Source organism: Diabrotica undecimpunctata, chromosome 10 (assembly GCF_040954645.1).
Source record: "Diabrotica undecimpunctata isolate CICGRU chromosome 10, icDiaUnde3, whole genome shotgun sequence".
NCBI classification, from domain to species: domain Eukaryota; kingdom Metazoa; phylum Arthropoda; class Insecta; order Coleoptera; family Chrysomelidae; genus Diabrotica; species Diabrotica undecimpunctata.
The window spans coordinates 22,296,474-22,320,696 of NC_092812.1; the positions used below are offsets into that span (position 1 = coordinate 22,296,474).

Here is a 24,223-nt window from a genome sequence, read left to right on the forward strand (position 1 = left end):
AGAAATTATTAAAGAACGCTTTACAACTTCGAGCTGATGTTAAAATTTTTTTTGAAACAATTGTATTTCCTTTTGTGGATTTAGAATTAAAAAATAGGATATTTCACCAATTTATATCATCATCATTCTGGCTTCACAACCCTGTGTGGGTCCTAGCCCCCTCAAGAAATTCTCTTCAGTCATCCCTCTCCATCGCATTCCTCCACCAAGCATGTATTCCCATATTTCTTATGACGTCATCTATGTTATCAAGGAACCTTGTTCTGGGTCTTCCCCTTCTCTGACCAATGGGTCTATCGAGGAGTGTTTTTCTAGCTGGGTCATTTTGTTCCATCCACATTACATGCTCTATCCACAATTTATGTAAGTACTTTAAAATTTCTATCTACATTATTAAATTATAGCTAATTATATAAAATACCAATACTAAACTGCAGAGATTATGATGGTCAGGGCACGTGGTCCGCAAGCATGAAAATAGAATCCCCAGAAAATTATTAAATGCAAGAATGCAGGGAAAAAGACCTGTTGGAAGACCTAAAAAGAGATGGGAAGATGAAGTCGATGAGGATGCCAGGAACTGCCTGGGAACGCGTTCATGGAAAAGAACAGCGGTAAATCAAGATGATTGGAGAAGCCTGTTGAAGGAGACCAAGGCCCGATTTGGGCTGTAGCGCCATTGGATGGATGGATGGACCAAGACTTAGGAAAGTATTTAATAAACACATTATCTAAAAGTATAATAATTCAATTATTTAAGTAATATTTAACTAAAAAAGAGCCCCAACAAATCATTGGAGAAGAGAATTATACAAAACACTACATAAATTTAAGGAATACCTGAAACACCCTGTATATGTTAAAAAGCTCTTTAACAACCCAATCTCAACAACTGTATCATATGGGGTCTATTATAAATAGTGCAGGATGTAATTTTGAAGTTATACATTGTGGAAACCAGTTATGGAATAAAATTGTTTGTCAAATTTTAAACTTTAAAAAACGCTGAAGCCTGTCAACTTTTAAATATAAATGTGAGCTAACTATACATAAATTGGAATGTACAGGGTGATATATGCACCAAAGTAAAGTTGCACCAGTAGTGTAGTGACTAGTGTACAGTGTAGTAATGTCTGGGGGCTCAGGAGACTGAGACCCCAGAACACCTGAAGAGGATGTTGAAAGCTTGACACAGTGATAATTGATGTGGTTCAACCCGGAAGCCTGGTGAGTTTAATATTCATTTTTATAATAATATTGATCTTAGTTTTAGGTTTAATATGTATATAATATATATATTAGAATTATCCAAGCATAGTGAATAACGCTACATATTTGTGAATTTTTTGCTGTATTCTGGATTTATCTGATTAGTAGGTATTATATTATCATGTTCAAATAAATAACTGTTTCTAATTTGGAATAAAAATGAAAATGATTAAAATCTGTTAGTAATATCAAGTTCTCAATGCTTAGTTATGTAAGTCTAAACCGTATTCATTTTACAAATTCCCAATCGTCAATAGAACCACATGTAAGCCAAACAGGGTTGTACTGATGTACGATCCATGTATCATATGATTTTTAAAAATATTTACTTTTGAAACTGTTAGTGTAAGAGTTTCTTGAAATTTAGTCATTATATCACAATTAAACTAAACTCTAAAAAATAACACGACCAGTAAATAACTTAGCAATAACTATAACATAAATATAACACAATATATTAACTTAAAAATCAACACAATACAATTTGAATTTAAAATGCTGGCAAGTTTGGATCTGTAACATGAGAATCTGTCTGACTTAAGGTAATAAATTATATTTAATAGCCTCTTGACGAATGAGACGGCGAATATCAACATGTGCTCATGTTTACTGATGGGAATTTGGTAAACGAATGTACTTTAAGTAGTTTTTACTTTTATACCAAAGTTTAAAATGTACTGCTTTATCCATTTGACATTGGACATATCTAGAATGACTCACATAAATCAAGAAGTTATCAATCTCCTTTGCCTTTTATCCAGCCAATTTAGATAATATGCTAAGTATCAGAGTACAATTAGTTTTACCCAATTTCAGGGTTTCCCATATATGTATATGTAAAATTTGTAAATATGGTGGACAAACAGATGCTTTCCTAAAAGGTTTGGAAAAAATTTTAATGAATATTGAGCATTTTAAAGGAAACATTTTTTTAGTTGGTGGTTCTAATATAATAAATATGCCTGACAATGATTAAAATAGGGATAAAGACAAATTATTTTCTTTGTTAGGATCATATATTAAATGATTATAATGAAGAATACGCAGTCACAATTCATAAAAATTTAATATTTTATTTATATTTTAAACAAAATACTGCATTTTGCTTTACAATAGTATTTAGTGATTTTAATAAACAACATTTTCAAAATTAATTGGCACTAGCAGATTAAAATAACATTTATGAAAGTGATGATGCAAATCAGGTATGAAATATATTTTATAATATATTTGTACATCATTTTAATTTGAGTTTTACCATTAAAAAAAATATCCAAACTGAAATGCAAGGAAAAATTATATTAGGGATGAAGAAGTTGAGGCTACAACGAGACGATATCGTTATAATGACAATATCACAAGTCGATATCGTTATAATGACAATAGATCCATAAAACAGTATAATAATGCAAAAAATAATTTTGGTACGAAATAAAGCAAAAAAATTTAAACAAAAACAGATCAATCTGATAACGAAAGTAAAACAGTATGGGCAATAATGAATGAAAGGGTAATTCAAGAATGCAGAGGGAAATTTAAATCAGGTGTGTTCCTAGATAAACTGAAATTAGCAGTGATTAGACAATTTACACAAGAAAGATAGCATGACACAAATTGAGAATTATTAGCCAATAGGCTTTTTTAAAATGCATTAGGCTTTCACAGCCATCGTCTAACTTGTTAAGCTGTTTGTTTAGTCTATTAGGCTGTTGTCTTCTGAGATTAGTTCTCGACATTTCGCCAACACTAGGGGTTGGCATCTTCTGGAGATGTTACTGCTTCGCCTGTAAGCTGAAACTTTACAAAAAGGTGTCTCAGTCTCAGTAATCATAGAAGTCAGTAGTTCAGTGACTAGTGAGTGTAGTAGTGTCTGGGGGCTCGAGAGACTGAGACCTCGGAAGCCCTGAAGAAGACATCAGAAAGGATGTCGAAAGCTCGGCAAAATGGATATCGACGCAGTTTAACCCGGAAGACTGGTGAGTTTAATATTAATTTTTATAATAGTATTAATCTTAGCTCTAGGTTTAATATATATATATATATATATATATATATATATATATATATACATATATATATATATATATATATACATATATATATATATATATATATATATATATATATATATATATATATATATATATATATATATATATATATATATATATATATATATATATATATATATATAAAGTAATGGCATGTCTCGCAAAACAGAAAACCAAAAATGGTATGTTGATGGAAGGCAACCGTATATACGTATTTCTGACTATTGGTTGTCTTCAGTACGGCGCAGCCAAGTTAGAATAGCTGTAGCTGTAGAACTGTAGCTTCCTCCATGGTTGGTGTTAGTTGTTGCCTGGAAACCATCAGGGTCTTCTAACTCTAATGCCACAAATTGGTTGCATTACTCCTGTAGTGATCCTTTCCCAAGTTAATATGCTCCTTTTCTAACTTGGCTGCACCATACTGAAGACAACCAATAGTCAGAAATACATATATACGGTTGCCTTCCATCGATATACCATTTTTGGTTTTCTTTTCATGCCATTACTTTTTACTTTTATTATTCACTCGCATTAACCTTTTCCTTATATATATATATATATATATATATATATATATATATATATATATATATATATATATATATATATATTGAGAGAGAGATAGAGATTTAAAAACTTGAATGCCAACAAAATAACAAAATGAAGCTTTTCGTAATTATGCATCTTTTAGAAAAACATTTTCACAGAAATTTAATATTTTTTCCTTCCTAAAAAGGACAATTCCCATACATGTGACCAATATAAAAGTTATCCATAATATGAAGAATTTAAATTAATTTATGATGCTTATTTTGAAGTAAATGAAGCAAAAAAGAGAAGAGAATATATTCACTAAGAGCATAGCATAGTGGGTCACAGCTGTTTTTACTTGCATTTTGTGTTACTAACCCAGTGTGGAGATGTATCCTTGTTATTTTATGCATCCACCTTCAATTTTACTGTTTATGATGTAGGAAATGCCAATGAATAGAGAACAATTGCCAAAATAGAGATGTCATATTCTACTCCGGACAATATAAAAATCAATAAATCCCTTTAGCTTTTTTCTATACAGTAGAAAAATTTAATGTGAATTTTATTACACACAAGTTTCTACCTACAGAACATACTCAAAATGAATGCGATATGATTGATAAAAAAATAAAAAAGTTAGCTTCCCCACCACAATGGATCACTGTCATACAGACATCTAAAAAAATGGTAATCCTCCAAAGGAAGTAAGTACTGGAGATGTGAAGGACATAAAACAAATTATTGAAAAAAATTATTCAAAAAAATAACATAGAAACAAAAAAGAGTTAAAAGAGGAAGCCAATTCTGTATGTTTTATAAACAAAATTTCAAACATGAATTTAAAGTTATAAATATAAGAGGACAAATAGGTACATTTAAACTTGAATCAGTTACAAGGTCCCTCTTAGAATTTCATATGCTAAAAAACAAGCTTTGTTGTCACTTTGTAAATCTAATGTAATAAATACACAGTATCTTCTTACAGACAATAAATATCTACATAAAAAGATTCATAAAATATTCTATCATATTTAATTATTTGCTTATATGATAATATAAGCAAATATATATAATAATGATGATAACTATCAGTTGCCATAAAAAAGTCAAAGTTTGTAATTATACAACTCGAACATCGAGTTAAAACACTTCTGTTGTAGTTGGTATATACACCAATTACAACGGAAATGTTTTACTTTAATGTTGGAGTTTTTTAACTATATGGTAGACTGCCAACTCCTGGGAATGACCCCTTTTTAATTTGTGTAGAATAAAGCTTTATCTGTCATAATATTCTATTTTGTTTTAATGAAAGTTAAATATGTAGATTCTGCCAAAACAAAGTGGGAAAAGCAGAACTTATTATTATATGCAAGTGTAGAGTACTTAATTGTTCACCCACGCCATAAATACCTGGAATATGTCTTTGTAAAACCAGACTAGGTAAAAAATGTACCTCCAGAATGGATAATTTTCTTCGGCTCCCAGATCTGTTATACTGAATAGGTATATGTAGAGTATACACAAAAAATATTTCAGATGCAATGTGGAAAGGTGTAAGATGCGAAACAACCTTTTTGGATTCTACAATATACCAAATATACACTTTTTATTTTGATGATGTTTCCAAGAAGTGCGGTCAGAAATAAATGAAGAAAACCAAAAACATACATTGTTGTTATAAAGAAAAGCATCAAAATTATTAGATTTAAGTGTTTTTCATGTTTAAAATATGAACCAACACAAAAAAATATTTCAGATTTGGGGTTATTATTATTGTTTACAATATTATTTACAAATTCAAATTTTCTTTAACTATCAATGAAACACTTTAAATAACTACGATAATACGGCCAATTTCGGGTAGATGGCGCCCCAAAAATAAGAAATTTAATTGGAAACATTAAGAAATTTGTAAATTTATCACATATCTAGAGAGAAAATAGATTTAAATAAAATTAAGAAAATTAATTACAGTTCGCTTTAACTGTATTTTTTCGTATTTGATTGTTTATAATAATAAAAAATATTTGTCATTTTATGAAGTTAGAAACTTTGACATTAGCAGTTGCAGTAACTGTAATTAAGTCAAGTTGTAATAGTGATAAATTTTGTTAGTCATAATTTTGTCAGATGTTTAATAGATACGCTAAAATAAATAAATTTTCAAAATTATTGAGTAATAAGCAAATTTAAAATGAGTGATCCTAACGATCAACAACCAAATGAAAGACGCGAAGTGCCACAGGAACAAAATTTAGAAGATCGTTTAGTTTTTTGTGGCCGACATGGACATCCATATCTGTTGACTCATGGGCCCCACCCTCAAGTAAGAAAAAATTTAAATCTTCCTCTTATGGTAGAGCACCCTTTTCCACCACTAACTCGGCTTCCCGTAGTTTCGGTACCTGTCAGAGACCCCTTTGAGTACTAATTTTCTTATATCCATTAAGTTATGTTTCTTATATGTAATAAAAATTTGGTATCTTGTTTATAGCATTGATTTATCATTAAAGTTGTCACATGTGTAATCTTACTCCGTTTTACTTACTCTCTTTTACAACAGTATTAAAAAATTTACTAATTTTCTTGTATCCATAAAGTTATGTTTCTTATATGTAATAAAAATATAAAAGTTGGTATCTTGTTTATATCATTCATTTCATATTCCAGTTGTCACTTTGTTGTGTAATCTTTTACAGCATATTAAAAAATTTACTGATTTTCAGGTAAGAAGAAATTTAAGTGTTCCTGTTATGGTAGAGGTAGAGCGCCCTTTACCGCCCGTAACACCGCTTCCCGTAGGACCGGTACCAGTTAGAGTACCCTTCCAGAGAATTGATGAAACACGTGAGCAACTGTTAGATCAACTAGAACGAGCACTAGAGCATGTTTTCTCACTGCCGCCTCCCAATCATTTCTTACCAAGGTCCTCTCACCAAAAAATTGACGAGCGCCACTCTTCACCAATAATCCCGTTACCCGTAGCACCGGTACCTTTTAGAGTACCCTTCCAGAGAATTACTGAAACAGATGAGCAGCGACTACGAGATCTTGAACATTTTTTGGTACTGCCGCTTCCCAATAATAACGATAATGTTTTACCAAGGTCCTCTCACCAACAAAGACCAGTAAGTGCAGTACCCGTAGAACCGGTACCTGTTAGAGTATCCTTCCAGAGAATTGTTGAAACAGATGATCAGCCACTAAAACTAGAATTAGAACATTTTTTGGAACTGCCGCCTCCCAATAATGTTTTACCAAGTTCCTCTCACCAACAAAGACCAGTAAGTGCAGGTATTCCAATCGAAGAGCGTCACTCTTCATCAACAATCTCGTTACCCGTAGGACCCGTACCAGTTAGAGTGCCCTTTCAGAGAATTACTGAAACGGATGAGCAGCGACTACAACAACTAGAACATGTTTTCCAACTGCCGCTTCCCACTGATCCTTTACCAAGATCCTCTTACCAACAAATACCAGTAAGTGCAGGTATTCCAATTGACGAGCGCCACTCTTCATCAACAACACCGTTACCCGTAGGACCAGTACCTGTTAGAGTACCCTTCCAGAGAATTGTTGAGACAGATGAGCAGCGACTACAACGAGAACTGGAAAATTTTTTGGAACTGCCGCCTTCCAATAATGTTTTACCAAGTTCCTCTCACCAACAAAGACCAGTAAGTGCAGGTATTCCAATTGAAGAGCGCCACTATTCATCAACAATCTCGTTACCCGTAGATCCGGTACCTGTTAGAGTACCCTTCCAGAGAATTGCTGAAACAGATGAGCAGCAGTTAGATCAACTACATATTTTGGAACTGCCGCTTTCCAATAATCTTTTACCAAGGTCCTCTCACCAACAAAGACCAGTAAGGGCAGGTATTCCAATTGACGAGCGCCACTTTTCACCAACAATCCCGTTACCCATAGAACCGGTAACTGTTAGAGTACCCTTTCAGAGAATTGCTGAAGCAGATGAGCAGGGAGTACAACGAGAAGTAGAACATTGTTTGAAACTTCCGCTTCCCAATAATCTTTTACCAAGGTGCTCTCACCAACAAAGACCAGTAAGGGCAGGTATTCCAATTGACGAGCGCCACTTTTCACCAACAATCCCGTTACCCGTAGGACCGGGAGCTGTTAGAATACGTGTCCGGAGGATTACAAGGCGTAGAAATGAACCGCCCAGAATACCACAACTAGGGTTTGAAGAGCCCAATATTATAGGCTTTAATATCAATAATCCTCCAAGACATATGCATAATTCAAGAAGAGCAGAAGAAGTTGTTCCACGTCAAGAACGTGCCTTTGCACGACCAATCCAGTATCCCGTGTTACCAGGATCTCCCAGGAGAATTGCAACACATGGAAATATACCGCCTCAACTACCAATAATGGAATGGGAAAACCAAAATATTTTTGTGGATTATCGCAATCATCGCAGAACAAGAAATGTCCCTCAACCAAGACGAGCAGAGGCAGCATTAGGTGTTGCTCCAGCAGAACCCTACTTAATCGATGAACCAGCAGATAGCGCAGAGCAAGAGCCATAAATTCAAGCTTATATTAGCGATATCTTGTCTGTGAGTCCATTTCGAATAGGTAAAAGAAATAAGAATAGAAAAAATTCTACCACCAACGACCGGTTTCGCATACTATAATTTGCTGTGCATCTTCAGGTCTTAAGGCACATGGTAAACTAAATGATACCGATACAAGGATTATTATTTAGTGTTTTAGAAAACTTAGTTCAAACTGTTATGGTAAACTGGTGATGGGTGATCATCGGTTTTATTGTAACTATTTAAAAAATGGAGGGAAAGTTCTTGAGGGGAGAGATATTAACTAACCTAAACTAGGAAGTAGGTATTGTGTAGAATGTTTGTTGAAATGAATGTGATGTGTTATTTAAAAGTTATTTATATTTATCAATAGGTATATTTTGGAAATGTCTGTTAATTTATTGAAAATTATTTATTTAGAACAGACCGCTCTATGATAATAAATAAAGGTATATGTATAATTTATGGGTGTTCAATAACTCCAACTTGTAATTATCAAATTATTATAAATTGATTTGGTCTATATTATGGCAGAGTTGATGTGATGTCAAATACATTTAAATTAAAACACTTAAGGACACTTAGGGATAAACAGAACACATTCAAAATGACACAACAAACATTTAATTTAAAAGGTGGCACTAGATCACTTCTAAGGAGAGGAACTGAAAAAAAAGACTAGTTTTTTACCAGTTCCTCCCTTTAGAAGTGATGTAGTGCCACTAAGTGCCCCCTTTAAAATTAACTGTCTATTGTGTTTGTCCCTAAGTGTTTTTTAATTCAAATTTATTTGACATCACAATTCTGCCCTAATATAGACCAAATCAGTTTATCATAATTTGATAATTATAAGTTGGAGTTATTGCACAACTACAAATTATACATCTACCTTTATTTATTATCATAGAGCTGTCTGTTCTCGGTATCATTTAGTTCACCATGTGCCTTAAGACCTGAAGATGCACAGCAAATTATAGTATGCGAAACCGGTCGTTGGTGGTAAAATAAATTGATTATAAGTCTTTTTCTTATTTCTTTTATCTATTCGAAATATGGAAGTTTATATTACGCTTAAATCATTAATGTAAAATTGAACTTATCAATTATGTAATCTTTTACAGTATTAAAAAATTGACTAATTTTCTTGTATCCATAAAGTTATGTTTCTTATATTTTTAATAAAAATTATAAAAGTTGGTATCTTGTTTATATCATTCGTTTAAAATTCCAAGTTGTCACTTGTGTAATCTTTTAAACTGTATTCAAAAACTTACTAATTTTCTTATATCTTGTTTATATCGTTCATTTAAAATTCCAAGTTGTCACTTGTGTAATCTTTTAAACTGTATTCAAAAACTTACTAATTTTCTTATATCTTGTTTATATCGTTCATTTAAAATTCCAAGTTGTCACTTGTGTAATCTTTTAAACTGTATTCAAAAACTTACTAATTTTCTTATATCTTGTTTATATCATTATTTAAAATTCAAGTTGCCACTTCTCGTATAATCTTTTAAACTGTATTCAAAAATTTACTAATTTTCTTATATCTTGTTTATATCATTTATTTAAAATTCAAGTTGCCACTTGTGTAATCTTTTAAACGGTATTCAAAAATTTACTAATTTTCTTGTATCTTGTTTATATCATTATTTAAAATTCCAAGTTGTCACTTGTGTAATCTTTTAAACTGTATTCAAAAACTTACTAATTTTCTTGTATCTTGTTTATATCATTCATTTAAAATTCAAGTTTTCACTTATGTAATCTTTTAAACTGTATTCAAAAACTTACTAATTTTCTTGTATCTTATTTATATCATTCATTTAAAATTCAAGTTTTCACTTCTGTAATGTTTTACATACACTGTATTCAAAAATTTACTAGACTTGTGTAGACGATCGTGTAGCTCTTCATGGACATCCGTATTTGCTGACTCATGGGCCCCACCCTTAGGTAAAAAAATTAAATCTTACTCTTATGGTAGAGCGCCTTTTGCCACCACCAACTCCGCTTCCCATAGTATCGGTACTTGTCAGAGTACCCTTCTGGAGTACTAATTTTCTTGTATCCATAAAGTTATGAGTTTGTTGTATAAATGCTCTTAACTTTCTTTTATCAATATTTACTAATAAACCTTGAAAGAAAAGTCCATAGGTACAGAATTATTAATTAATAAAATAAATATAGAGCCATGTTGAAACCTGATATGAATAACATTGTAACTCTACTTACAATGTTTTTCAACTATGGATTAAATAACATGTATAAAGGATAACCTTTATTTTGGGCTAATAACTTTTATCCTATCTTATGTAAATGTAGTTATTCAACAAAATATCCTCATTGTAAGTGCAAATTTTGAATCACTTGGTGGAAAAAACGTAAACGATGTTACAATATTGAAAAATTTTATTATGATTATTTTTTATAAAAATATTGTAACATTGTATACAATGTTTTTCTCGAAAAATGTATTGATTAAGTTTTTACAACTTCATTATACGTTATGATACAAGCAGGGGCCGAAAATTAAGTTTTTAATTTTTATAATTAATTATGCAAGTGGAATGCATTACACAATTTAGTAAGGGCAAATACTTGAGTATTAAATCTTTTTTGTGACACCAGGTGGTCTGCTCGTTCCAATCCTTTGAAATCCTTAAAGGAAAGTTATGAAGAAATTAAACATTGTTTACGTCATTTTTCTTTAAACAAAGATGAAAAACCAATAACAATGTCTGAAGCTGCCGGTTTACATAAAAAAACTTGATACATTTGAGTATGTACTATTACTTACTATGTGGGAAAAGATTTGAGAGACAATAAATGCTTCAAACAAGACTCTTCAATAACAAGACGAATACATAAATACAACAGTTTCAATATATGATTGATTCATTGATATATTTCATACAAACTGTTAGAGATGATTTTGACAATTTGGAAAAAAAGCAGAAAAATAAGATATTGCATTATATTAATGATAAAAAATGGCAAACATACGAAAACTATGTCATGAAGAAATTCCAGAACATGAAATAAGATTCAGTGGCAAAGAACATTTTAAATTTAATATTTTTATTGTTGTATATGATTCTTTACTGATCGCATAAAGATCTGGAGGATATTAAACTATTAACAATACATTCAAAACAATTTTTCACGATGTTAGTGATGTTATACGTCACTACCTAGCTATTTTATGGAAGCAACCTAGCACGAGGTTGCTTCCATAAAGTCCTCGTAGACACACCATCTCAGGACTAGCAACTTCAACGTGGAGTCATATGTCGCCATGTTACCTAATCCAACGGTAACTTTAACATTTTATAAGAAATACTGTAAACCAAATGTAAATAATTATTTTTTTAACGGGTTTTTACCCATATATTTAGTGGCTACATTCATGTACTCCTAGACACTGATGATGGAACTATGGATTCCGAAAACGTTTTGTCTAACATAGCCCGTTTGGGTTTTTAAACATATACCTTTTACAAAGGATTTTAATAATTTTTTTAATATATGGTATACAGCCAACTACAGGAACGTAGATTCCTTGTGGATTTTTGGACACTTTTAACAGAATAGATATGAGATTTTATGTTCAAAAAATAAAAATTTCGTTTTGTACACAAAGGAAATACAGCTTGTTTTTATGCATGACCTAAAGCTTGTTTTTATGCAAAAAATATAATTTACGTATTACATAAAATCCCAAATTTAGTTATGATATTCATCTTAAATATTCCCAATAAACGTATTTATTTATTTTTTTCACTTTCAGATGAAATATCAAACCATACACTATTACCAATATTAGCAGACGAGTTTTTAGATTTTCAAGCGATACTTCTGGTTATCAGCCAGGCAAAAACTCAGAAAACAGTGACTGAGTTTGAAGAGAATCTGCATTGACAGCAAGAACTTGTTATCTCTTGAGACCCTAGTAATCCTACCGGATTATGAAAATTTTTATCATTCTCTGCCTCTAAATACTCATGTTTTAAGAGAAGTGGATTCCGAAGATGAATAAATAATATTTGTTTCAATTTTTTATAATTAAATGCTAGTCCATTTTAATTTGGTTTTATTTTTTATCATTTATTTTTCTTTTTAAACAGTTAACATTATAAACAGTCTGATTTGGCATGTACAATAAAGTAGTGCACAGAAGTGGTAAGTGCATACCTATATGTGATTAACGTCCTATGTTGGTCCAAATGTGGCTATGCCAACCGTCCAATGACGTTAATTGGACCTTACTCGAATGTCCGGTGGACTTTTTTTTTGTTTAAATGGCATAGGCAAGTGCCATACAGCCAGTCACAACATGAAAATATTCTACCCAGAAAGAAGATTGTGTAGTACAATATAAAAAGATAATATAAATTTCAAACTTAAGTAGCATTACAAATTTTAAGCATTAAAACTATTATTAAGGATAGGATAGAGATAAAGCATGAACACTTGTTTCTCGTCTAGGGACCCATCAAGACATTGCTTTTAAGACAAACTAGATTGGGTCACGGATAAAAGGTAATAACAAATGGGGTAAAACAGAGGTGTCCAGTGGACTTACTTGACGGACTTTTGGAATGTCCCTCAGACATTTATTTTAGCGCTGACAGTGTACATTAGACGTCATAACGCCATCGGATGAAGTACTAAAAGTGGCGCCATCCTGTTCATAAGAAGAATGTATTTTAGGGAATAAAAAAAAAATGTTTAAAGGAATTTACACTTATTATTATATTAGATATTTTACATTTATTTATGTATACTTGTTTCCATAAATAAATAAATCAATCCACTTTCAAAATTATACAAAAATTATCGAAATATACAAGTATATATTTTGTATTTCGTGTTTCTGTACTTCAAATACTACCTAAAGCTATTGATACATAAGTTAAACAAATCTATCTCATGATGCGAAATTAGACCATGCCTATATTTGAACCACACTTAGTTCTACGAGTAGGAACATGGAAATGTGAATTCTGATGAAGTGAACGGGGAGAAATATGAAAACAAATTAGCTGAAGCAATTCAGGAGATTGGATTATTTCATTAACAAGCTTGAAAATAAAGATTAATTCAAAGTTACCTCTTCTGGTAAGAAGAGAATCCAGATTCAAGAAATTGATCATACCAAATTAAGAATATGGTCTACACAGTTTACACCCACAGCAGACCACAGTGATGAGGAAATATCAGTATTTTACAAACAAATAAGCAACCTTATAAGAGATATGAACTCCTTATAGACATTGGAGATTTCAATGCTAAAATAGGTAACGGAAAAGAAGGGCAACATATTGGTCCTTATGGATTAGGAGAGAGAGAGAAATCAACGAGGAGAAACAATGAGTATCTTTGCAGCTGAACATGACTAATCGTGCTAAACACATTTTACAAACTACCACCTAGACGACTGTATATGTCAAAATCACCTAGAAACAACGGAGAAGACGCTATTATAAGAAACCAAATAGACTATATACTTGTTGGCAAAAGATATCGAAATAGTTTCAACAGTGTTAAAACCTACCCAGGCGCTGATATCCAATCTGACAACAGTCCTTTAGTGGGCGTGTATAGAACCAAGTTAAAGAAAACACGCGGAAAAACTGTAAAAAACATGACATGAGAAAACTGAAATGTAGTGAAGTAAAAGAAATAGTCAGCAAAATAATAAATGGAAAATTCAACTCAACGGAAAGCACAGAAGAGAAGATAGAAGTCCTCAATAAAACGATAGACGACATTAAAGACAATTTTATGAAGAACGAAGAAGATAAGGACAAAGAGAGTATTGATAATCCTTTACAAATTACATACAAAATTTATTTTTTGATGTGAAGGAGAACCAGTCCCCAATACCTACGGAAACAGGACTACCTATACTATTGGCAGAAATAAGAGCAGCCATAATATCACTAAAAGAAGGGAGAGCTTCAGGACCAGATGGAGTACAGTTTGAATTTCTTGAACTTATTGATGATGAATCTTTAAGAATACTATGTAAAATCTTCAATAATATCTATGACAGGCAATACTCCAAAAGATTGGTTAGTTTCAGAATATATTACCTTACCAAAAAAACAGGGAGCGACAAAGTGCGGAGAATATAGGCCAATAAGTCTAATGAGCCATACACTAAAACTTTTTCTTAAAATTATACATCGCAGAATATACAAGCTATGCGAAGAGAGAATACAAGACACACAGTTTGGATGTGGAGTTTGGATTAATGAAAAGCGTAGGTACGAGACATGCACCATTTAGTCTACAGGTATTATTCCAAAGATGCAGAGATATGACTTGCGATATCTACATCTGCTTTGTGGACTACCAAAAAGCATTTGACACAGTTCAACACCGAAAAGTGATGGATCTTCTAACAAAAGCCCAAATAGATGATAAAGACCGGCGTATAATACAAAATTTATACTAGAACCAATCAGCCAGAATAAGAACAAATCTTGGAGATGAACCGATGGAAGCGATCCAGATTCTGTGAGGCGTTAGACAAGGATGTATACTTTCACCTATATTCAGAGGAAATATTTAGTGAAACAAAAAGAGGAATTAAACGATTTCTACAAAGCGAAACCGAATTCAAATTTTTACCACTGTGTCTCCTAAAACTTGCGAAACAAACAGCTGGATAAATTACTCGGCAAGGGAATCTAAAATCGCATTCCACATGCCGTTCATCATGGTCAAAATTCGTAGTGAATTCAGTTTCTTGTACTCCAAACGAAGTAAGTAATAAAACATAATGACGGTATTAGATTAGATATGTTATATTTAGTGAAACTTTGGAAAATTGCGAACATGGAATCCTTTTAAATGGAGAACGTCTAAACAACGTCCGCTATGCAGATGACACCGTTATTTTTGCAGACAGTTTACAGCAACTAATAAACAAAGTAAATGAAGTAAGTGAAAGATTTGGACTAGAAGTAAACATATCAAAAACTAAATTTATGGTCATCAGCAAAAATAAAATTAGAGACGTCCAACTGCTTATCAAGAATACACCAGTGGATCGAGTAAAACAGTTTACCTATCTTGGAACAATAATAAACGAACAATGGAATCACTCACAGGAAGTAAAATGTAGAATAGAGAAGCTAGGAGTGCACTAAACAACATGGCCAAACTCTTTAAAAGCCACAACCTTAATCTGAAGATTAAGGCTCCTATGATGTTATACCTTCTCGATATTATATACTACGGAGTTTAATCCTGGACACTCACTGATGCGATGGAGAAAGATATGTGGCTATACAGAAGAATCCATGGACGGACAAGATAACCGAGACTGTACTACGAAAAATGGGGAAAGAAAGAGAAGTGATGTATACGATTAAAAGGAGAAAGTTAGAATATCTCGGACACATAATGAGGAACGGCACTAAATACAGATTACTGAAAATAATCCTTCAAGACAAAGTATTCGGAAAGCGAGGAATTGGGAGAAGAAGAATATCATGGTTAAAAAACCTGAGGAAATGGTTCTCCACAACAACTAATCTATTTAAAGCATCAGTTAATAAAATATTTATATCCAGAATGATCGCTAATATTCGAAACGAATAGGCACCAAAAGAAGATTATAGTTGAATTTTCAAGTTTGGAGTGGACAAGAGAAAATTATAGTTTTTAGACATGCAATCCTACAAAAATCTCTGGTATAGCTCTTAAAAAACCAAGCTTTTTCGAAGCCCAGGTGCACATAAGATCTATAAAATTAAAGGACAAATTTCTCTGAAAAATCACACCAAGATCTGTGACATTATTGACCCTATCAATCAAAATATTATCCAAATTTTAATTAAATACCATAGGCTCAAGGGTTCGATAAAATTAGATCACCAAACATTTCGCAAAACTGTCCAATGATTGTAACCCAAGACAAATGAGAATAGTTTAGAATAATATGGAAAAAAAATTATGTCATCTGCATATCTTAATATTTCAGTCAGTCAAGGATCTGATACCATCATCAAGAAAAACTGTGAAGACAAGAGGTCCCAAATGGGCACTGCAAAGCTAGGAAAGTATTCAGTTGAAGAAAGCCCTACAATTTGACATAGAAAGATCGGTCTGGCATATAACTTTTCAGCCATTAAAGAAGTTCGCTAGACACTCCAAATAAATTCTAGTTTATGCAACGAAACCTGCCAAATTTATAATGTAATCAGTGTAAACTAGTAGAAGTTGAACGACCAGGCAAGAAACCGTGCTAACCAGTATGAAGCTGATTCTTCAGATTAACTATCAAAAAATCAGTCAGTTAAGTATCCAACATTTTAGCAAGAGAAGAAAGATTTGTAATGGAACGATAATTAGAAATAATTGATTTAATGAAGAAATTAATAAACAAATTGTGATGGAAAGTGACCCTCAGTCAGAGATTTATTAAAAATAAACCATAGACGTTTACATAAAGAGATTGCAAAATTCCTTAAAAATAAGTTGGGATATTCTATATGGACCAAGACCTTTATTGGTAATAAGACACTGTAATCATGCTAGAATGTCACAAATTTTAATAATTAAGGAGTGAATATGACTGTAACTGAATCTGGTCTTTGACTCCACTTGTCTGGGCAGGAGAAAGAAGGATTGTGGACACTGCTAAAGAAATTGGCAAAATCATCAACAATGAGGCTCACTAAAAATAGAATCATTCAACTTCATGCAACTTGGAATATCAAAATTATTTCTCTTACAATTGTGTGGTTGGCGAATAGAAGCAGATGAGTAAATTTTTGGGTTTTAAAGTTAAAATCTTAAGTATGAAAAATATCAATACTTGATATGGAAATTTGTATATTTTATTTCAGCAGTAAATCATTTTTTTTTAGGAATTTTTAAACACTGACCAGCAAAAAAGTGGCCACCATATAAATTTCCGAAAATAAAAATTCATTGGAAGCTTTATGCACTCTTTATATTGTATACTAAACATCTTTCATTTTTAAAACAAAAAATGGTCATTACTGCTTGATTCCTTAGCATAATTTATATAATGAGAAGGCTACAAAAGAAAATAGTGTAATATCGAAACGCATTACAAAAAATAAAAATGACAAGTGAACTTGAACAAAATTGTCTAATATCGGGTATAATAACCTTAAACATCAATAACCGTTTGCATACGATTTAGAAGGAAAAGGTACAAATTTTGAATAAAAACTTGAGAAATACGTTCATATTCTTGACGAAGCATGTTTTGAAGTTCTGCAAGACTTTCTGGCTGGCCTGGTTGACTTCAAACCATACGATAAAGTTTATCGAAAAGATGTTCGATAATATTCAGATCAGGGCTGCAGGCTAGCCATTCTAGAGTATTAATTCCTACTTCCCCTAAGTAATTTGTCACGATTCTTGCAGTATGCGGCCGTGCATTATCTTGCATAAAGACGAAATTGTCCCCAATAAATGGACCAAATAGAACTACTGCTTCTGCCAAAACATCCTCTATATACCGGTGAGCATTCACGGTCCATTTATGGAAATAATTTCAGTTCGAGCTTCAAATGAGATTCCAGCCCAAACCATGACACCATCACCACCAAACTTTCTTCTCTGGGACATACAAGCTCGGGCATATCTTTCATTTTTCCGTCTCCAAATCCTCTCTCGACCATCTCCAGACTTTAAACAGAACCGCGATTTATCAGTAAAGAGAATTCGGCTCCAATCCTATATATCCCAGTCTGGATGTTGTCGAGCAAAAATTAATCGATTCCTACAGTGTCTGGGTTGTAATTAGAGAACAATAACTGCCCTTCTGGTCATTAGTCCTCTTTCGTTGAGGTATCTTCTATCCGTTCTCTCACTTACATTAACATTTCGAACCTCCTGCAGACCGTTTCTTGTAGCAATTGCGATTTTTTAAAAGTTCTATTGCAATAAAACGATCATCTCTTTGCGAGGTAAGTCTTTTACGACCGAAACCAGGTCGACATGAGTGTGTACCAATCTCTATAAAGCGATGGAAAGTTCTCCGTACTGTAGTTCTCGGAATAGCTAAAGTTTTGAATACATAAACTTAATATTATTCATTTAGTTAAATCCACGTTTGAAAAGCTAAATTACTGTTAATAAATGTTTTCAACTTAGAGGATGAACAGCGACTATAGAAAACAACAACATAAACGTCAAAACTGTCAAAAACAAGCATATGATCGCAATAAATATTTAAATTGAGACGCAATATGAAACAGTGCATAAAACTTCCATTGAATTTTTATTTTCGGAAATTTATAGGGTGGCCACTTTTTTTTGCCGTTCAATGCAAATAAAAATGTTTTTCAAAAAGACTTGTCTCTTTTCTGTCCGCCAACCATTACAAAATTCATCATAATTGCTAATGCAACATTCAAATTAAATTTTATTTATATATTTATTTCAGTTTCTGCCCTCTTTTTGGTTCTCTTCGAATATTTCATTATCAACTTTTCATTCTCCTTCCCCATGGCAGCGCTGGTTTTTGAGTTTTTCCAATCAGCGTCTAAAACAAAATTAATGTACATTTATAAATTGAACAAATTAATTTGCTTATTGTGAATAAATGATTATTCAAAAGCGTAAATTTAAACACGAGAATTTCAAGGTGTAATGTGCCATAGTCTTAATGAATCTCGCCTGAACTAGAAGAATACCAACTCAACCATTGCTATTTCCTTCTAATGACCAAATGAGCAGAAATTACACTTCGACACTTACATTCATAGCCAGACCTGAACATTTGTAGAGTTGGTAAATTTCGCCATCTAAATTACATATCCTAAAACTTACAACTAAAATTTTACCAGTACTAATAAATCAGAGGATAAGTTTAGCAGATTAACGAACAACAGGGTTTTTTTAGTGGAAGATCGTGTACAGATGCAATATTCGTTATAAAGCAAATTACTGAGAAATCACTAGAGTATAATAGACCAGCATTTCTGTGTCTGATTGACCTAAAGAAAGCGTTTGACAGAGTAAGACTCAAAGATGTAATCCATCTTCCATATAATAGAGAAGTTAAATAAATAGTCCCCTAAATATTATAAAAACTATCGAAAATATTGTCTGTCTGTAAACTAACTGTCGATGGACAATTTACAGAACCTATAGAATTAGGCAGCGGAATAAGGCAAGGGAACTAATTGAGCCCCATGCTGTTCAATTTAATCATGGATGAAATCATCAAAAGCGTTAACAAAGAAAGAGGATACAGAATAGGAAACAAAGAAATCAAAATACTCTGTTATGCAGATGACGCAATATTGATAGCCCAACATGAAGATAGTCTGCAAAGACTGATCCACAGATTTACCATAAGAGCAAAAGAATTTAATATTACAATTTCATCTCAGAAAACTAAAACAATAGTAGTCAGCAAAAACCAACCAGATGTAAAATAGATATTGATGGCATCAGTATTGAACAAGTAATGGAAACATTATTGAGAGTGCCATTAATGAAAGAACAACCCTATTGGCTTCTGAGAATGTCGGTAGTATAAATTTGAACAGCATTTCCTGATTGAAAAAACGGTAGTATAAATATTTCAAACAATACCAACTGTACTTTTCACATTCATTTAAAAGATTGAGTCGATTGAGATTTCCAAATATTTGAATAAAGCTTTTGAAATATTTGTTAGTAATATTTTATTCTTATATTATTTATTTGACATTACAAGTTATGTACTCCTGTCAGGTCAGCTATATATTTAAAACTGTTGATGTTGCCAGGGTAACTTTAAAACACATACGTTTTTGAAAGTTGAATTTAAACACGATACAGCATACTTTAAATAAGCAAAATGGGGTACCAATAAAAAAAAACAAATTAAAATCAACCTTAACTAATATAATCACATCTAACAATGTAAATTAATAAAGAAGTTAATAACTAATACAATATAAAACGAAATAAACTATAATCTATATGTAATAACATAAATGAATAACAAATGAAATACAGTTATATTGGCCAGCAGCTGTAATGGCAGCAGCATCTTGAAATTTATGACAAAATATAAGTTTTTTAAATGCGAAATACAGAAAAACTATAAGTCAGCGTAAAAAATGTGTAGATTGAAAAGTGAATAAAATATAAAACATAAGTTATTACCCAAGCTAGTATTATCCTTTGAACAAAAGGTAATTTGCATCTCATTCTAGATGTCAAAATGGGAAATCTCTTACAAATACCAAATGTTCATTCAATAACAATCCTTGAAGAAATTTGTGATTGATTATACAGTACTTCAGCTGCTGTCTGAGGATTCAGCAATGGTGTCATTAGGTAGTTGAGGACTGGATATCCACTATCCCCTAATAAAACATCATCCATAAATTCTCCATTTTCAAATCTTGTTTTCAAGGAAGAGTTGTTAAAAATATGGCTATCATGGCAAGGACCTGACCAGTGAGAAACTAAATCCATAATATAATTGTAGGCATCACATACTGCTTGAACATTTAGAGAGAAGAAATCTTTTCTATTTCTAAAGACTTCAGCATTGTTACCATCTAAAATAAAATGATACATATAACTTAGGATTCAAATCATACATTCACTAAACATCACAGACTCTATTTACTAACCTGGTGATTGTATGGGAATGTACAATAGGAGGATGTGGGAGTACAATCTATTGCACCAATTACTTTTGGAAATCAAGTAAATTTATAAAAATCTAAATTAATTTTGTCTCTATCCTCAACATTGGGAAATTTTTATATATCTGGGTCTTACAAAAACAATGGCATCTGTCACCTGTTTTATATTTCTTCCAGTAGTTGTTTTGTGGATACCACCAAAATCACTCATAACTATATAGAAACAACCAGTAGCATAAAATCTTAATGTTATTAAAATTTTTTCTGTTAGATCAAGCTCATGGTCATCATCATCATTGGCTCCACAACCCATGGTGGGTCTCCATTCTCTCCTATTCTTCACCTTGGCTCTCCAGTTTTGTACACCCAACATTCTCAAGTCTTCCTCCACCTGATCCTTAAATCGTGCCCTGGGTCTGCCTCTCCTTCTCACTCCATCTGTTATGAGAATTCAAGGTAAAGTTTCTGGACTGAAATCAAGCTCATGGTACCTAAAAAAGATTTTTACTATTACATATACATATCAAACAAAAAAAATATCTAACATGTGGTACCATGAAAGAATGGTTATATATCCTTACTGAAGATTTATATGGTGTAAAACAGGACCCAGTTCTTGTACCAATTGTCGTACAGGATTCTTATGAAAACGAAACGTTAAAAAAATTCGTTTTCGTCAAATTCCTTAATATAATTTTTTATTTCTCATACAGACTATGTTCCAATGTTCTTTAAAAAATATACTTCATCTTCAAAAAGTTCCTTTCTTTTTTTTTTTCTTATTTTTCATTTTCTCGATATAAAAAGTACATTTGGAACGTAGATTTTTTTGCAAAAATTAAAATTAAATGAAAATAGTTCAAAAACTGACATAACAAAACGAAAACACACAACAGCTTACTTACACTTTACACTAACTAAAGCTTATAAAAAAAGTAAGGCTAGGGTTAGAGTGTTAGAAACTTCTTCTTTTTCTTCTCTTCTTTTTTCGCACTGCTTTTAAGCAATTTGCCAGCTCGATACGTGGGAATTCCAGATAATCGAGGATCCTGTACTCCTGTGAATTCCGATAGCTAAAACACAAACTATAGCTGCGTGTGTGCCACTTTACACAATATTTTTTCATTTGGAAAGTAAGGATTACTTTAGATTAGGTTGAAAACAATGACGTGTAGAAAATGTCATTGGGCGCGTTCAGCAGACGGAGCTGCTCCACAACTGTTGAGTAAAAGTCTGCAATCAAACCGCTACCACAGAATAGGATGGAGTATTCTGTGCCGCTACCGATACGCTACTTCCGGAGCGGCCTGTCAAATTTGGTAGCGTAAAAATGTATCGCTACCTCCATCCAACATGTTGAGAGAAATGTCATTCATGATTGAGGGTTCGGTTAGGTGTTTGTCTGTTTTTTACGTTTTTACTTCCAGCCATAATATTACTTTATTATATGGACATAACCATTAAATTTATTTAACTTGTTTAGAGGTATTTCTTGATTGGATTTCTAATTCCTTTCCAGCTGTTTCCTAATAGCAAAAAGGTGATCCATTATTTATCTTTACAGTTTAATGACTGTTTGGTTCCATTCCTTCATGTTTTGTTCATACTTTCTTTTCACTTCATATATTAACTATTAAAAATGTTTACGTCGAAATTGATCATTACTTGATAGTTAATGTTATCTAAAAAGAAAACTCTGAAAACTTTTGTTTTCTACATCTCCATAACTTTTATTATAATTTCTTCCCACTACAGCTATTTTAGCATTTTGCCTTTCTCAATTGACAAACAAATGTCCGCTGTGTCTACACTTTATAGTCTCTGACTGAAAAAATAAAGGAGGGGAAAGCTGTATGTCTCAAATTGGTCATTCAGAATTATATATGTCTATTTTAATACTTTCACTGCCATGAGAAGCATAATGTGATACACGGGTAATATAATTTTACAGCCGCGAGAATCAAATATCGAATACACACGCATTTGTAATGCTCACACATCACAAATTATGAAAGCTCTGAGAAGCAATTGTGGTCTCTCATATCAAAGTATCGTTAATACAGTTTAAACGTAGACGGCTGTAAGCAACAGAAACTATATTTGGCCTCTGAAATATGTGAACCAATGTTTGATTCTCACAGCCTGAAAAGTGGGTTACTGATAAAAACTACTCAAGTCAACTATTATATATTTATTTTTTAACGAAAACTACATTCAAATACATTGCTATTTTAATAAGAAATTAACAAAAACTTTATATATTAAAAAAATATTGTTTTTTAATTATGCCATTCCTTTCCATGTTCCTATTATATGAATGTGACGTAAAGTTAAATAATATTTAAAAGTCAAGCTAAATTGCCAAACTACTCACAAATGTAACCAAAATATTTAATTTTTAAAATGACAAATTATTTGACATTGACAGATAGGGTAGCGGTAGCGGAATCCAGCAGGTTTTGACTTATGACATTTGGTCCAGCGCTTACCGATGGATTCGGAAGTAGCGGAGCGGTAGCTGCTCCGTCTGCTGAACGCGCCCATTGGATGGGTTGAAGGCATGGTGGTACAGGTTGAAGGGTGAATTGGTGAACCTAGATGAACTGGTGAACCTGAACTAGATTACGAGTTGGACAGTGATGGAGAAGATGATGGCGTTGTTTAGTTCTAAAAGTGGCCACTGTAGTATAATATATATGTAGTGTAAAAAAATAGTTTTAATTACTTTTTCAAAAACTTAATATAAATTTTGTCACAGGAGCAGTTTTGTCGACTACACAAGGACATCAAGTGGTCGGAAGTTCCTATGCGTATGTTAGATATTCCATTTTCTAAAACTAACGAGCTATTACAAGCAATACCGGGAAATGAACCCATAGACTACTTCAGGCAATACTTGATGACCAAATTGTAGGCCACATAGTAGAAGAAACTAATACTTACGCAGATGATGTTTACCTGTCTCACGGTGCTTTTGTGCAAAAGAATGTAACTTTTTAAGAAATTTTAACATTTATTGGACTAGTGTTACACACAGGTACACTACGGTTGAATCGCCTCCAAGATTATTGGAAAAGCCACCCATTATTTAATTCGAATTGTTTTTCACAGCACATGAGTCGTGATCGATTTTTGCTGATAATGAGGTGTTTACATTTTA

At 32.3% G+C, this 24,223-nt stretch overlaps 1 protein-coding gene and 1 long non-coding RNA gene across 3 annotated transcripts; one reads left to right on the forward strand and one right to left on the reverse strand.

Annotated features, from left to right (window-relative positions):
- The first annotated feature begins 5,941 nt into the window (after nt 1-5,941).
- LOC140452335 (uncharacterized) lies at nt 5,942-9,565 on the forward strand. The gene is made up of 2 exons (XM_072546520.1): nt 5,942-6,183; nt 6,584-9,565. Exons 1-2 carry the CDS (start codon nt 6,052-6,054, stop codon nt 8,408-8,410), a joined length of 1,959 nt encoding a protein of 652 aa, XP_072402621.1. The 5' UTR covers nt 5,942-6,051; the 3' UTR covers nt 8,411-9,565.
- Nucleotides 9,566-12,660: 3,095 nt separating this feature from the next.
- Nucleotides 12,661-21,974, reverse strand: LOC140452237 (uncharacterized). Of its 2 annotated transcripts, none has more exons than XR_011952155.1 (4): nt 21,645-21,974; nt 21,049-21,554; nt 20,573-20,973; nt 12,661-18,956 (listed from the first exon to the last, which is right to left on the reverse strand). It is a non-coding gene; the product is annotated as an uncharacterized lncRNA (long non-coding RNA). The 2 variants fall into 2 exon arrangements; XR_011952156.1 differs by having other exon boundaries at nt 21,618-21,974.
- Nucleotides 21,975-24,223: the final 2,249 nt, after the last annotated feature.